At 41.2% G+C, this 15,534-nt stretch overlaps 1 protein-coding gene across 1 annotated transcript in view; it reads right to left on the reverse strand.

Moving 5' to 3' along the window:
• Positions 1 to 4,380: 4,380 nt before the first annotated feature.
• RPSA (ribosomal protein SA) overlaps positions 4,381 to 15,534 on the reverse strand; it is a 41,538-nt gene continuing 30,384 nt past the window's right edge. Inside the window, exons 5-8 of the mRNA XM_073644126.1 lie at positions 12,838 to 12,966; positions 9,493 to 9,649; positions 9,374 to 9,409; positions 4,381 to 4,596 (exon numbers count right to left, since the gene is read on the reverse strand). Of these exons, the coding sequence (XP_073500227.1) occupies positions 4,496 to 4,596; positions 9,374 to 9,409; positions 9,493 to 9,649; positions 12,838 to 12,966 (423 nt within the window). The 3' untranslated portion in view covers positions 4,381 to 4,495. The remainder of the gene's footprint in view (positions 4,597 to 9,373; positions 9,410 to 9,492; positions 9,650 to 12,837; positions 12,967 to 15,534) is intronic.

Consider the following 15,534-nt stretch of genomic DNA (forward strand, 5'->3'; position numbering starts at 1 on the left):
ATGGACCTTTTTAAATGCTTCGGAAGCATTTGCAGGTGTTTTTTGTTAATTATTTTAATTTACTAAGATAATGATTGTTGTGTTTTCATTGGCTGTAAGCCATAATCATTAAACACTAACAGAAATAAACACTTGAAATAGATCACTCTGTTTGTAATGACTCTATAGAATGAGTTTTGAAGAACTGAAATAAATTAACTTTTTGGCGATATTCTAATTTAGTGAGATGCACTTTTTGTTCGGCGGTATGATGATAAAGCATTGTTGTTTTCCCAGTTTAATTTTTTAATGGTGTTCAATGAAAGGGTTAACTAGTGGGACAGTTTCATGTGGTGTCATTCCATTTGTGTCAATCCCAAACATTTATTTTTTTACATAAAAATACAAATTTATGGGTTCAATATATTTTTATTTTTTGCATTGCAAAAATATAAAAAAAATATATTTTTTTTTAGTTAGTCCCTTTATGTCCCAGACTTCACTTTCAGCAGTCTGATCACTGTTATAAAGCATTGCAATGCCTTATAACGGTCAGTTTGCTCGCACATAAACTTGTTAAAAATCATGGTGACCCGGATGTGAGAGCCAGGTGTAAGTTGTGATATTAGCTGAACACCCGGTGATGACTGCGTGCAAAATCGCTAGGATGTATCCAGTATGTCAAAGGTCAGGAAGCACTTCCCACCATGGCGAACTGGGTACATTCAAGGTCATGAAGGGGTTAATGCTTTCCAGAACTCCAGGGAAAGTCTATCGGACAAATGCTCATGTTTGCCATTGACTTCCAATTTACTTGTTACTCGCGTCAAGCACGCAAGCAGTCCAAAGTGCTCGATTCGAGTAAGGATCATCTAAGCCTTTTAGTGCTTGTTCATCACCAACTTACTTTCTTAGAGAACAGATGCAAAATAGGAATTTAGAAGTTCGGCCTTTTCAACATTATTTTTGACCACTTCACATTTTTCTTCCTGTAAAATTCACTTACCATCTTTGACTTTTCTTTTGCTTTGTATTGGTTTTTATGTTAGACTGCTATCACACTAAAAATTGCTTTTGTTTTTCTTTCAAAATAAAGTTTTTGCATTGCCATATTTGGAGAGCTATAATTTTTCTATATATCTGCCGACAGTTGTGAGGGCTTTTTTTTTTTTTTTTTTTTTTGAGGGACAAGTGGATGTTTTTATTGGTATTTTTTGGCACATAACATTTTATCACTTTCTATTCCGATTTTTGGGAGGCAGAATTAAGAAAAACCAGCAATTCAGTGAATTTTTTTTATGCCGTTCACCATATAGTAAAAGTGATTACATCTTCATTCAAGTCAGTACGATTATAGCAATACCACAAATTTTTTTTTTTTATGTTTTGGTGCTTTTACACAAAACCAAGTTTTATAGAAAAAAATAATTGTTTGCATCAGTATATTCTGAGAGCTATAACTTATTTCTCCTCTGACTGCACAGTATGTAGTCTTGTCTGTTAAGGGAGAAGACAACGTTTTCAGTTCTATGACTTATTTCCATTTGACTTTTTGATCATGTTTTAATCCACTTTTTTTGGCGGTATGATGAAAAAGCAGATATTTGTCACATTTTCCCCCCAGAATTCACAGAAGGGGGTATATAGCATGATCGCTTTATAGGTCAGGTTGTTCCGGATGTGGCATTACCAAATGTGTCTTTTAGGGGAATATATTTATTGGCTTATTTTTAAAAAAAAAGATAGTAAAAATTCTTTACAATTTTTTTTTTTTTTTTTTTTTTTAGTCCATCTATGGGACTTAGTCCGATTACAGCACTGACAGAAACCTCTTAGACCATGCTCTCAGTATGGTTAATAGGCTTGCCTTGCCATAGCTAGGGGAGAAGGATGTAGTCATGATTATCTCAGAATGCCATTAGTACAATCAGGAACTTGCGCTGAAGTCATGGGGGCGCTGATCAGGAGATCTAAATGCTGCAATAGCCATTGATTGCTGCATTTAGAGGTACTGGGCAGTCCAGGCACGCACTGGCCGCTCACAGGGATCACATGACCCCCGGCTGCAGCCGCTGATGTCACGTCAAGGCTCCGGCTCCAGCCGGGTGTGACCCAGTGCTGCGCTCCATGCTGATTGATGGGCTGTGGGCGGGGGTTTCCCATCATCACCTATGAATGCAGGCGAGGGAAAGCGCGCAGTGGATGCTGGGCTGTGACGCCCAGGGAAATCCCACCCACCACGTCATTAAGTCACAACTCACTTGACATGCCATCAGCGGAAGCAAGAGCCAGCTGCAGTGGAGGGTCACGTGATGCAGTAGTACACCATAATCAGATTTAGCCTTTTTCTATCCCTATGTGGATTTGAGTTCTGAGCCTTGTCGGCCTATCCGCAGTTTCCCAGTGGGCTGTAGTGCCCAACTACTTAACTTCACTACCAAAGTATTAGGTGCACACAGCATTCTGTACAGAACGTCACGGCCGTGCACAAGAGAAAAACAAAGTTTGACAATGGCTCTGGCCAGGTGGAGTTCATGCACTTTGCTCACCTGTCCAGCTATGCCGCCAGTCAGTGCAAGTAGTATCAGCTCCTGTACACAGGGCAGGCTAGGGCTTTAATCTCCTTCAGTTTCAGGCTCAGTATCTACAGTACAATCCCAGTCACCTTTGATGCATCTACAGCAGAGTCAGTGTCACATGTGTGAGGTGTATACAGCATAATAGTGTATTGTCTGGACGCCACAGTATATTCAAAATGCACATCTTCACAATGCATAGAATATAGTGTGTAGCTGTATATTCTACTAGCTATTGAACCTGTTCTACACCCAGGTAGCGAGCATTTTTATTGGCACATTTTTAATTTTACTAATCTCGCTGGAGTTAGCATGTGCACATACCACGCTATCCTGTGCCATTTTTTTAAAGACCCGGTCTGCAAATTCGCATACAGTGCCTTCTAGAAACCGGTAACAGGAGATCATGGTATGCGCACACGCTGACTGGCACTATTTTATTGGTGATGGCTAGCGTGTGCACACTGATATGTGGACGTTGTAGAAGAATTATTCAATAAAATGGTGCAGGAGTCAACGCGTGCGCATCCTGCTCCATTTTGTTGAAGCCACTGACTGAATTTGCATACAGTGTCTTCAATAAAATGGCACCGTAGTGCAATACACACACGTACTGACTCAAGCGCCACACTGCACAGGCACCACCCATCCCGGCTGCAGCCAGCAGGACACGTCCACCATTATATGCAAGATGTACGGATAATACGGGGGTGTACTCACATGTTAAGCGCTGTATATATAATGCACTGATACTACAGGGGTGTGCTCACTTATGCTGAGCACTGTGTATAATGTACTGATAAGCATAAGTGAGTACACCCCTGTATTAACACTGCAAATATATAATGTACTGATAATATGGGGTTGTACTCATTTAAGCTGAGCACTCAATGTATATTGTTCTGAAAATACAGGGGTGTACCAATTTATTCTAATCATGGTCTATAATATGATAAAGGGGTGTACTCACATGCTTACTGCTGTATATTTAATGTACTGGAAATACAGGGGTGTACTCACTTATGCTGAGCCCTGTGTATATAATGTACTGATATTACAGGGGGTGTACTCCCTTACATTGAGCGCTGTATATATAATGTACTGATAATAGAGGGGTGCTCACTTATGCTGAGCGTTGTGTATATAATGTACTAATACAGGAGGTGTACTCACTTATGCATTGCGTGGTATATATAATGTACAGATAATACAGAGGTGTACTTGTTTATGCTGAGTGCTCTATAGATAATGTACTGATAATATGGGGGTGTACTCACAAATGTATCTCTTTCCCTCTCTCTCATCCTGGACATACTGTTATTGGACCATACTGAGCATGCCCAGTCTATAGAGGTTTCGGACAGATGGACAGATTCCTGGTTATATTATAGATAACATAATATGCAGTTGAGACTCCCCACTACATATTATACAGTAGAATATAGTCCACACCTATAGAAGTGAGCCATGTGTATAATTAGAATATAATCACAATATACTGATAATTAGGGCAGAAACGGATGTCCGAAACTCTGGTGAGAGGCTTGCATTGTAAACCACGTACTGGCTCTCCTAACCAGAGCTTGACAGCTGCATAGACATACATCACGCTGTCATGCTCAGGTGGACAGGTGCCGGTCAGTCCACATTCAGTGCCATGCGATCATCATAAGAGTTTTAAGGGCAGACACAGACTGCTGTATACACAGCTCCACCATATATACTAATGTGTTACTTTTACTCTTAAGTTAAACTTAAACTACCCTTATATAAGGATTATGTTATAAATAAAAGGAAAATGAGGACATGTGTAACATTTACAATGTAAAGACAACATTTCTCCAGTATTTTAATGAAGATTTAACACCACTTTCTTCTCATTTGAAAACCTGTTTACTCAGATCATAGCAAGCACTAAACAAATGAAACTGGATAAGTCTTTAGGACCATTCAGTGGTTGTTCCAACCCATTCGGATGCTTGGGCAGTTGGAGCAGCAGACCAGTCATCTGTGCTAGCAGGCTGTGAACTCCAGTCTTCCGCTACAAATAAGAATTGAAGACTTTAGTATATTATTTACATTGCTGCACATTTATTTAGAACATTTTATTTACAAAATCTCCTTAATGAACTTTAATTAAAGCTGTTTTTCTCCAAGGATTGCCCCATCAGGGTTAATATTAAAACTCTTTAGATAACAAGCATTGCAATCATTCGTTAAGGTGTACAATTAAACTACAAGTCTGTATGAAAAACTATGCTAGACAGTTGCCACATCAAGACTTTGGTTACTAGCAAGAGTCATGAACATATACCCAACAAGAAGTGCACACAATGTGCAAGTAGTAGTCTTCACACACATTGTGGGACCAGAGCTTAGCCCATATATGCTGTTGCTTTATACATTGACTTAGTCATGTGGCTCTTAAAAGCAAGTATCTGGCTCTGGACAAATTAAGTACCTGATCTACTGGATAAAGTGGTTAACTTGGACTGCTTAGTTGAGCAGTATTTTTTCAAAAGTGCCTTCAATAAAGATATGTACACAGTGTAATCCTAGTCATATTTCTTACAATAAAAAGTGACCATATTTTTATGCAAATTTTTCAACTACAAGCTGTACAATCTTGAATGCTTATTGGATGAAGCAGATCAGGAGATGTGCATTTGTGTAATGAGAGGGGTGTGGTAAAGGATGCAACTCCCTTTATCAGAGTTTGTAGCATTATTATTAAGCAGCTGTTTTCCTCAGGTAAAGTGGACCAAAGATTTAACGGACTATAAAAAGTCAATAAATGGTTACAAATCTTATAGGGATGCAGAAATCTTGAAATTGCTAAGCTATTGGAGCAGGTCACAATACCAGACGTGTTATTGCGAAAAAAAAAAAAAAAAGTTCTGAGAAATAAGCAGCACATTAACTGTCAAAGCTTTAAAGAATCAAACATGCTACAATGAAGAACCCATTACCCTCCAGTGCGGTCATATCCCAGAACAGCAACCTCACTGCAGAGCCCAGAAGTCTGAGGTATTCAGTGCTCAAGACATGGCCAAGTTATGGGAGGCCGAGACCGACCAACACTGAGCAAGACACAGAAGTCGAAACATCAAGACTGGGCCAAGAAATATCTGAAGACAGATTTTTCAAAGGTTTTATGGACTGATGAGTGACAGACCAGATGGATGGGCCAGGGGCTGGATCCCCACTTCAACTCAGAAGCAAGGTGGAGGTGAGGTACTGGTATGAATTATGGGCTAGCTGGCCCTTTTCGAGTTAAGGTGCAAAGTCACCTCACTCCCAAACCTACTGACAGTTTTTAGAAGACACTTTCTTCAAGCTGTGGGTACAGGAAAAAAAAAGGCTGCATCTTTTATGAAAACCATGATTTTTTTGCAGCACAGTGCTCCATCATATGCATCGAAGTCTCCACTGCTTGGCTGTCCGTAAAGGCCTTAAAGGGAATCTGCCACCCCCTGGGAGATTTGAGACCTAATATGGGCATACAGGTATCATACCATAGCAGAGGTCTGCTTGCAGAGAAATTAGTTTTATAAAAATCGCTTTTTACATGCTTGGCGCCACCCGGATGCCAAGAAATCCCCGTTTGTTTATTATTCCCCAAAATCCCCACCCATCATCTTATTATGCATATCCCCCCTCCCTCCCCTGCACATCACAGGGCCCTGTAACGTGCATGCGTCTTCACTTCCCGCGCAGAGCATCAGGAGCGCTTCTTTTCTTCCCGGCCCCATTCTCTGCAGTGTTCTAATGTGCAGGCACTGGGGAGTCACAGTAACTAGTGCTTACCAGAAGCAGGTCACAAAATTGGCACCTGTGTCACCTGATAATGGGGCACCAATGTGTTGGCATGACAGCTGGGGGTTTGCTGAAGACCCCCATGCTTTTCATTGCAGATCTCCTATGCCAGCAGGAAATAATGGTGGTAGCTGATTTTACAGCATTTATAACTGCAGCTTATCTTGTGCTTGCTCATATGCCCTGTTATCTCTATATGTAAATACAGTGATAAACCACTGAAGAACACAGAATGTGATAAAGCAGAATTTGTGAATAGCTCTATACTTCAACTATGTTCTTATGTCCTGAAGTGATCAGATAGAACGATTGTGCTGACAACTTTGTTTTTAAAAATACCAGATCTCTGCATGGTACCTTTTCTTCTCTGCTGGATCTTTTAATTAGCCATCAGTTTTTCATTTGTAACGTATGTTTTTTGCTTACGGATCAGTTACTGGATCCAGAAAGCAAAAGCAGACCAGTTACAAATTAAAGAACAGACTGCTAGTTAACAGATCCATTTTCCATAGACATCAATGTTAAGAAAATGGATCCAGCAGAGATCAGTCATTTAAAAAAAAAAACAGACTAAAGTTCTGTTGGCAAAAAAGGTGTGCAAACACACTGCTGCTGGATCCGTTCTAACTGATCACTACTGTACATGTGAAAGTAGGTTTAGGCTACATTAACATGTCCAGTAATCATTTAAATGGATCCCTTAGCCATCAGTTTTTCTTCCATTTGAAAGGATTTAAGGATCTGCTTTTTGCTTGCTGGATGAGTTTCAATACTCCTCAAATGAGAGTTCATTTGTCCATTAGTATATTTTTCCACCTCCATTAAGCAAAAAACAGATCTTCAAATGGGAAAAATTGGATGGCTATTCAGTTAATTATTTTTTTTTAGCCAGAAGTTGACTGGACAACTTTAAGGCTATGTGCCCACGATGCAGAAATGCTCAGATTTTTTTCCTGAGCGTTTCTGCATCTCCCTGGCAGAAAAAAATGCATGCGGATTGTACATGCGTTTTTCTCGCCAGGTAGAAGCGTTTGTCACGCGTTTTGCACATGCGATTTCGCATGCGGGTTGACAAGCGCTTTCAAAGCGATTTTAGCATCACTAGGAAAAGTACTTGACAACTTGATCACACTATATAAATCCATGCAACCGGCATGGATTTTATATAGGGTGACCAAGTTAGTTAAAAAAAAAATAAATAAATAAATAAAGGTATAAACTAAAAAAAAACATTATACTCACCTTCTGATGGCCCCCGGTCTCCCCGGTGTCTCGTGGTGGTGTAAAAGGACCTTCCATGACATCATTTAGTCATGTGACCGGTCACGCGACCGCTGGCGTCTGTGGTCACGTGACCCGTCACATGACTAAATGATGTCATGGAAGGTCCTTTTACACCATCGCGAGCCGCCGGGGAGCCAGTACGCATCACTAAGGAGACCGGGGGCCATCAGAAGGCAAGTATAAGGTTAGGTTTTTTTTTGTTTTTATTTTTATTTTTAATTCTTTTTTTTACAGGTACTATGGGACTCAGGTCTGGAGGAGAGTCTCCTCTTCTCCAGACCCAGTTACCATTCGCACATTGAATCGCTTCATGTCCGCATGTGCACATGTAGTCATGCAGCTATTAAACGATTCAATGCAAGTCAGTGGCAGCAAAAACGCCGCACTTACGCAAAATAGTTGGTAGTGCTGCAGCACATGCAGATAATCATTGGGGAACATTGCAGACCTTCTACCAAGCGTTTTTTTTAAGTGTTTGAGCAGCGGAATTGCCACTGCGGAAACGCTTAAAAAACGCATTGTGGGCACACAGCCTAACAGATTGCTGCTGGATTTGTTTAAATGATTACTGGACATGTAAACATAGCCCAATAGTGCAGTGTCTCTTGTGACATTTCTGCTGAATAGGAGTGCCTGCCCCACCAAGAAAAGAAAGACTGGAAAGCTGTGTGTTCAGCTACACAAGTTGAGAATGCCCCTTGAAGTAAACTTGACTACTGCAGTTCCCTTCAAAGCTGTGTGGATGCAGCAAAGCGGTGCAATATAAATGGAAGGGTGCACTTAAATACTGGAGTGTAATTGAGACCTAATAGCTCAAAACTAATTTGAATAAGTCATGTGTCTTTCTGAAGCTCCACCAGATAGGGAAAAGTGCTGTTATAGACACTGCCATGATTAGGTTTTTTCTTTACTGAATGACTACATTGAGAATTTTTTTTCTTACTTGAACATCCAGTCTTATTGTTGGTGTAATACACTGCAATACTGAGGTTTCTTTACCAACTTTTCTAGTGGGGTTTGATTGGACATTCTTTCTGCCATCTAAATAAGCTTTTGTATGACCTGACTCCCATGGCAACTCATATGTCATGGACTGTACAATAGGTCTTCCCTTCTGATCTCCCGGCCCCTCTACCTGCCCCCGGTCTGAATAACTGAAATCTCTCCTTTTCAAATAGAGTAGACCGGTCACTGAAAAAGCCAGAGGCTGGGGAATTACAGATAGGGAGAAGACCCAGTGCACACAGTCCAGACCCTGTGCACCGAAATCTAATTAGCAAAAAAACATCAAATCCAGATTAAAAACAATGTGGATTTCTTCAAATGTATTAATAATCAGTATTAAAATGCCATTTATTTATTTTGCTCACTTATATAGCGCCATTAATTCCATAGCGCTTTACAGACATTATGGGCACTGTCCCCATTAGGGCTCACAATCTAAGTTCCCTATTAGTATGTCTTTGGGGTATGTGGGAGGAAACAGAAGAACACCCACAAATTCCTTGCAGATGTGTCCTTGGTGGGATTTGAACCCAGGACCTCAGCGCTGCAAGGCTGTAGTGCTAACCACTGAGCCACCATGCTGCTCTATTAGAGACTTAAAGTCTTATTAAAGTCGTGCAAACAGCGTTTCACGTGCAGTGTAAAGAGAACCTAAGTTATGATCTATTATCCCACCATTTTACTCTACTTGGATTTTTATACTAATTTCTTACCTGGAACTTTGGGCGCTGCTGCAAGCTCAGGACGATCTAGGTTAGAATATCAGAAGTAGATTAAATGTCATGAAACATTTTAGAGCAATTTTTTTTTAAAAAAAAAAACAGCTCAATACCAGCAAACTGTTGAATGGGCACCGAAGGAACCTGAACTCCCTCTGACCAGTCAGCAACTTCAGTTGTATTAAATTCGGCAACAGGTGCAGTCCATTCGCCCTGGTATTCTTCCTTTGTGGTAGCCTTCTCAGCAGCAGCTTGCTCCTCTTTCTCAATCTGAAATTAGAATAAAAAAATACATTTGCAAAATGAACCAGCAGCAAATGCTTAAAGAACAGAATTAATCCCAGTTATCAGCTACAACTATCATGGTCTATCATAACCGGCAAAAGTATTTCAGAAAATGCTTTGTCCATCACAAATATCCAGTCTAAAACATACAACGATCCCTATTTATATGCTGAAAGTTGAGAATTGCAGAAATTCATGTCAATATGTCTTAACTCCTTACAGTCGAAGCTAGTTTTCACCTGCCTGATAGTGACATGTTAGAATTGAAAATTTGGGCTTTATGCGATAGTAACTTTGTAATGTGTCTTTATGTCCCAGCAAGTGTGAGTTTTTTCATGAACGCAGGTAGATGTAAATGCAGATTTTGGTAAATAAATGCAAATTTAACAATCAGAAATTTGAAAATAGCCAATTTTCTCTTTTTTTATCAAACTGAAATTTGATGCCCTTATTACATAATTAAAGCACACAATAGTTAAACTAACATTTCCTACATGTCTGGTTACGCAATATCAGACCACATACAAGCTGATCATACTCAGAGGGCAGGCAGCTACTAGTAGCTTGGAGCAGGCAACACCCGCAATAGTTTTACAAACTACACCTCAATGAATTCATCTAGGGGTGCAGTGATCATATTGACACCACAGGTAAGTCACAATTTTAAACCATTGAGCAGTGAAGAAAAAAATTACATTTTTACCACCAAAATTTTGTTTTAGCACCAGATTTTACATTTTCACACTAGGAAATTGATAAAAATGGCACTAAAATTTGTCCCACAATTTCTGCTGAATGTGGCAATACGTCATATGTGGCTGTACAGTACTGCTTAGCCATACTGAGACTCTGGTTGGACAGAGCACTATTTGCCTCCTGGAACGGATTTTTCTAGAATAGCTTGCGGACTCCATATACAGAGCCTTTAATTGCTAGAATAGCAGAATCCCCCCTCACGTGACCACATTGTGGAAATTATACCCCTTTGGGAGTTTATCTAGTCGTAGTGATGATTTTGACTCCATGCGTGTTTTCCAGAAACAAGCAGCAGTGGATGTTGCTCAGTGAAAATTTCAAACTGCCATTGTAGTGACCAGTACGTTGTAGTGACTAGTAGATTATGCCCAGCTCGTTCTTCTGGAGACATGCACCCGTAAGTTAGGTGGGCTCTCATTGCTACACAAATGCCAAACATGTAAACACCAACTGCGGTTTAGGCATACACTGGAGCTCAAAACAGGGGGCATTTGATTTGGGAGTACAGAATTTTCTCAATTTCTTTTGGGGGGAAAGAAGCCATAGCGCTTTTCCAGAGCCAGTAATGTGGATGCCCCTATATTTCCGATAACCGATGACAGACCTGAGTGGGGGCTTTTTTGTGGATTGAGTTGAAGCTTTTATTGGGAACATTTTACATAACATTTGGGATCACATTTATTCTGTGCTTTATACTGAGCACTTATATCAGGGTTTCAAACAATCTCCAATTGACGCAATTCAGATGAACCCCTGAGGGATCCATTCACTATAATGAGGCAGCAGAGTTACTCTGGACTCCATCTGGCCTCTGTTCAGCTGTGTTTTTTTTTTCAGAAGTGCAGAAAACTGGTCAACAGCACTTTTATGCACGCCTAATAAAAAGACGGACGCAGATAGATCTTGGGACACATGACTTCCACAGTGCCTCAATATGCCTCATTATAGGGAATCATCCGCCGGGGGTGCTGTCTGAATCACGTATTTCAGAGATTTACATAGAAACCGCAGCGTAAGCACTCAGCACAGGATAAATGTGAGCCGAGACATACTGCGATCTTGGGAGGCTGCATTAACAAATCAACAGCAGATGAAGAATTGGTTTTATTTTTTACACCGTTCCTCGTGGGGTACAAGTGATTAGACAACTATATTCTTCGGGATGGAGCAATTACAGCAATACCAGATTCATAACTGTTTTTTTATGTTTGGCAGCAGTCACACTAAAAGACGCTTTTTATTGCAAAAACTAGCATTGCCATATTTTGAGACCTATAATTTTTCCATATTTTGGCTGAGAGTCAAGTGATGGCTTGTTTTTTGAGGGACAAGTTAACGTTTTTATTGGTATTTTCAGGCGCATGAAATTTTTTGATCGCTTTCTATTCTGCTTTTTGGGAGGCAGAATGAACAAAAACCAGCAATTCAGGATTTTTTTTAGGTCGTTCCACGTGTGATAAAACTTAAAAGGCAGCTTTATTCTTCGGGTCAGTAACAATCGCAGCGGTACCACATTTACAGTTTTTTTAATGTTTTGGCGCTTTTACACAAATTAATAGAAAAAAAATATATTTTTTCATTGCTTTATCCTGAGACCTAGAACTTATTTTTTCCGCTGATAAGCAGCTGTATGGCAGCTGTTTTTTTGCAGGACAAGGTGATTTTTTCAGAGGAACAATTATTTACATTAGTCTTTTTGATCACGGTTTATTCCACTTTGTTCGGCGGTATGACAATGATATTTTTACGGCGTTCACTGAAGGGTTTAACTAGTGGGACAGTTTTATAGGTCAGGTCGTTCCGGACATGGCGATACCAAATGTGTACTTTTTTTTTTTTACACTTTGTCCCACTATAGGACTTTCACAAATTGCAGGCTGATCACTTGTATAGTATCATGATGCATTCCTATACTACACAAACTGTCAGCTCTGCACTGACTGGCAACTTTCCTAGCTCTGGTGACCTGGATGTCCGATATGAGGGTCACCATGGTAACGATCGGGACCCCGCGATGACGTTGCAGGGTCTCCGATCCAAAGGCAGAGGGGCTTTATTCCCTCTGCCTGCACATTAAGTGCTGCGATCACAGCATTTAGCGGGTTAAAGTGCTGGGAGCGGTGCAGGCATCGCTCCTGGCACGGAGTCCGGGGAGTCAGTTATCAGAATCAGCTGACACCTGGCAGTGATCACGCACGCACAGCCCTTTGTGTGCAGGCGATCGCCATGATTTATATACTGCATTGGTTGGTAAGTCCTTCCCAACAATGACGTATCTATACCATAAATGTAAGGAGGGTTAAACACTAGCTGTTAATGTACACAGAGCACTAGAAGTTTTAGTTGTAAAGGTGTTCCATATCCTTTGACTCAAAATAAAACAGAACTAATATTTAACTTGCACGTAATATACAGACCTCTTCTGGATCACGGTAGAAATAAAGATCAGGCATGACTTCCCATGCATGCTCGCGGGATATTGTGCCTCTCATACGAAGAACTTCACGAGCCAACATCCACCACATCAGGCCAACTGAATGGGCCCCCTAGAACAGCAGAAAAGAAAGCTTTAAAAGTTTGTCAAATATGAACACTTATTGAAAGGTCATCTCACATTTGACCTACCTAAACTTTTAATATGGGCATACAGGTTACAGAGTGCTGAAAAAAGTCCTACATGTATGACTCATCAGATGTCTTGTTGTTGATAAATCATCTTTTATCACTTTACATAAATGACCTCTTCTAGGCTCGGGGAAGGACGCTGCCTGGACGATACCACTGCCTCCAGAGCTTGTTTTACATGAAGGGGAGTTACCAGTGTGAGACAAGTGACAGAATTGGAGAAATTCACATGGTCTTCCTGCAAACACTTTTTGCTTCTCTGTCCTCTGCTGTATTGTAACAATATTGCAACCCTTTCTGCCTGCAAGCTGAAAGGAACCTGCAGATATGTCAGGTGTGAGAGCAGGACTTAGGGTATGTGCACACGATGCAGAAATGAAGCAGAAAATTTCTGCATCATTTCTGCATCTCCCTGGCAGAAAAAACGCATGCAGATTGTGCATGCGTTTTTCCTGCAGAATACATGCAGATTCACATGCGTTTCCACATGCAGATTGACAAGCGCTTTCCAGGCGATTTTAGCATCACCTGGAAAGTGCTTGACAACTAGGTCACACTATATAAATCCATGCAAACAGCATGGATTTATATAGTGTGACCCGAGAGAGTGTATATACTTACCTCCGATGGCCCGCGCTGTCCTGCTTTACACTCCGTTCTCCCGGCTGCCGGCAACTTTGAATTGAAAGACCTGCCGACGTCAGCGTCACGTGACCCGTCACATGACTCTGACGTCAGCGCAGGTCCTACAACTCACTGCAAGTGCCGGGAACCAAGCGGGAGCGCTGTGCGGGCCGACAGAAGGTAAGAATACATTTATTTTTTATTTTATTCTTTTTTTACAGCTTTTTTAATGGTACCTGGGTGTGGATGAGACTCTCCTCTCCTCCACACTCGGGTACCATCCGCATATTAGAACGCGCCAATAGCACAAGTACAGATGCTGTCTTGCGGAATTGGCGCGTTCTAATGCAAGTCAATGGCGGCGAAATCGCCGCGTTTCCGCAAAATTAATTGACATGCTGCGGATTTTTGACCGCAGCGTTCACGCTGCGGAAAAATCCGCATCATGGGCACAGCACATGCGGATTTCCATTGGGGAACATTGCTTCCCTTCTACCATGCGTTTTTCATGCGTTTCCGCGGCGTTTACGCAACTGCAAAAACGCCGCGGAAACGCATGAAATACGCATCGTGTGAACTCAGCCTAAGGCTTTGTGCCCACGATGCAGAAATGCTCAGGATTTTTTCCTGAGCGTTTCTGCATCTCCCTGGCAGAAAAAACACATGCGGATTGTACATGCATTTTTCCTGCCAGGGACATGCGGAAAGTGAAGCGTTCCTCAAATGCATTTCCGCATGCGGGTTGACAAGCGCTTTCCAAGCGATTTTAGCATCACTTGGAAAGTGCTTGACCCAACTTGGTCACTCTATATAAATCCATGTAAATATATACTTACCTTCTGATGACCCCCGGTGTCCTTGTCTCGGCTTGCCGGCAGCTCGCGGTAGACTAAAGGACCTGCTGACGCAGTGGTCGCATGTACCGTCACATGACTAAATGACGTCATGGCAGGTCCTTTTCAGACCATCGCGAGCTGCCGGCAAGCCGAGATGCATCGCTAAGGACACCAGGGGCCATCAGAAGGAAAGTATAATGTATATTTTTTATTTTATTCTTTTTTTACAGGTACTATGGTACCGGGGTCTGGAGGAGTCTCCTTCTCCAAACCTGGGTACCATCCACACATTGAAACGCTTGGATTCCACATCTGCAGATGCAGTGATGCGGAATCCAAGCGATTCAATGCAAGTCAATGGCGGCGAAAACGCAGCGCTTCTGCAAAATAATTGGTAGTGCTGCGGATTTTTCCGCAATGATAATCCGCAGCGGAAATTTCCGCAGCATGTGCACAGCACATGGAGATTATCATTGGGGGACATGACAGGCCTTCTACCAAGCGTTTAAGCGTTTCTGCAGCGGAATTGCCGCTGCAGAAACACTTAAAAAAAATGCATAGTGGGCACACAGCCTTACACTATCTACCCTGACTCCATTTTGATTTTTGTAGTGCAACTCCTTGCTTTCTCAAATGGAGTTTGAGCCAGTATGTGTTTTCAGATAAGGGGTCTCCTTAAGAATGTACTTTTCTAGAGAGAAGGAAGAAAGGAAACTAGAAGGTAGAGAGATTCCTAATATCCGAAAGATGGGTGTAGACAGAATTACCTTTAGCCAATAAGATGTATGTATGCTAATGCCAGCACATACAGTACAGACCAAAAGTTTGGACACACCTCATTTAAAGATTTTTCTGTATTTTCATGACTATGAAAATTGTACATTCACACTGAAGGCATCAAAACTATGAATTAACACATGTGGAATTATATACTTAGCAAAAAAGTGTGAAACAACTGAAAATATGTCTTATATTCTAGGTCCTTCAAAGTAGCCACCTTTTGCTTTGATGACTGCTTTGCACTCTTGG

This window comes from Phyllobates terribilis, unplaced genomic scaffold, assembly GCF_046119375.1.
Source record: "Phyllobates terribilis strain yellow unplaced genomic scaffold, ASM4611937v1 Scaffold_8__6_contigs__length_399053987, whole genome shotgun sequence".
NCBI classification, from domain to species: domain Eukaryota; kingdom Metazoa; phylum Chordata; class Amphibia; order Anura; family Dendrobatidae; genus Phyllobates; species Phyllobates terribilis.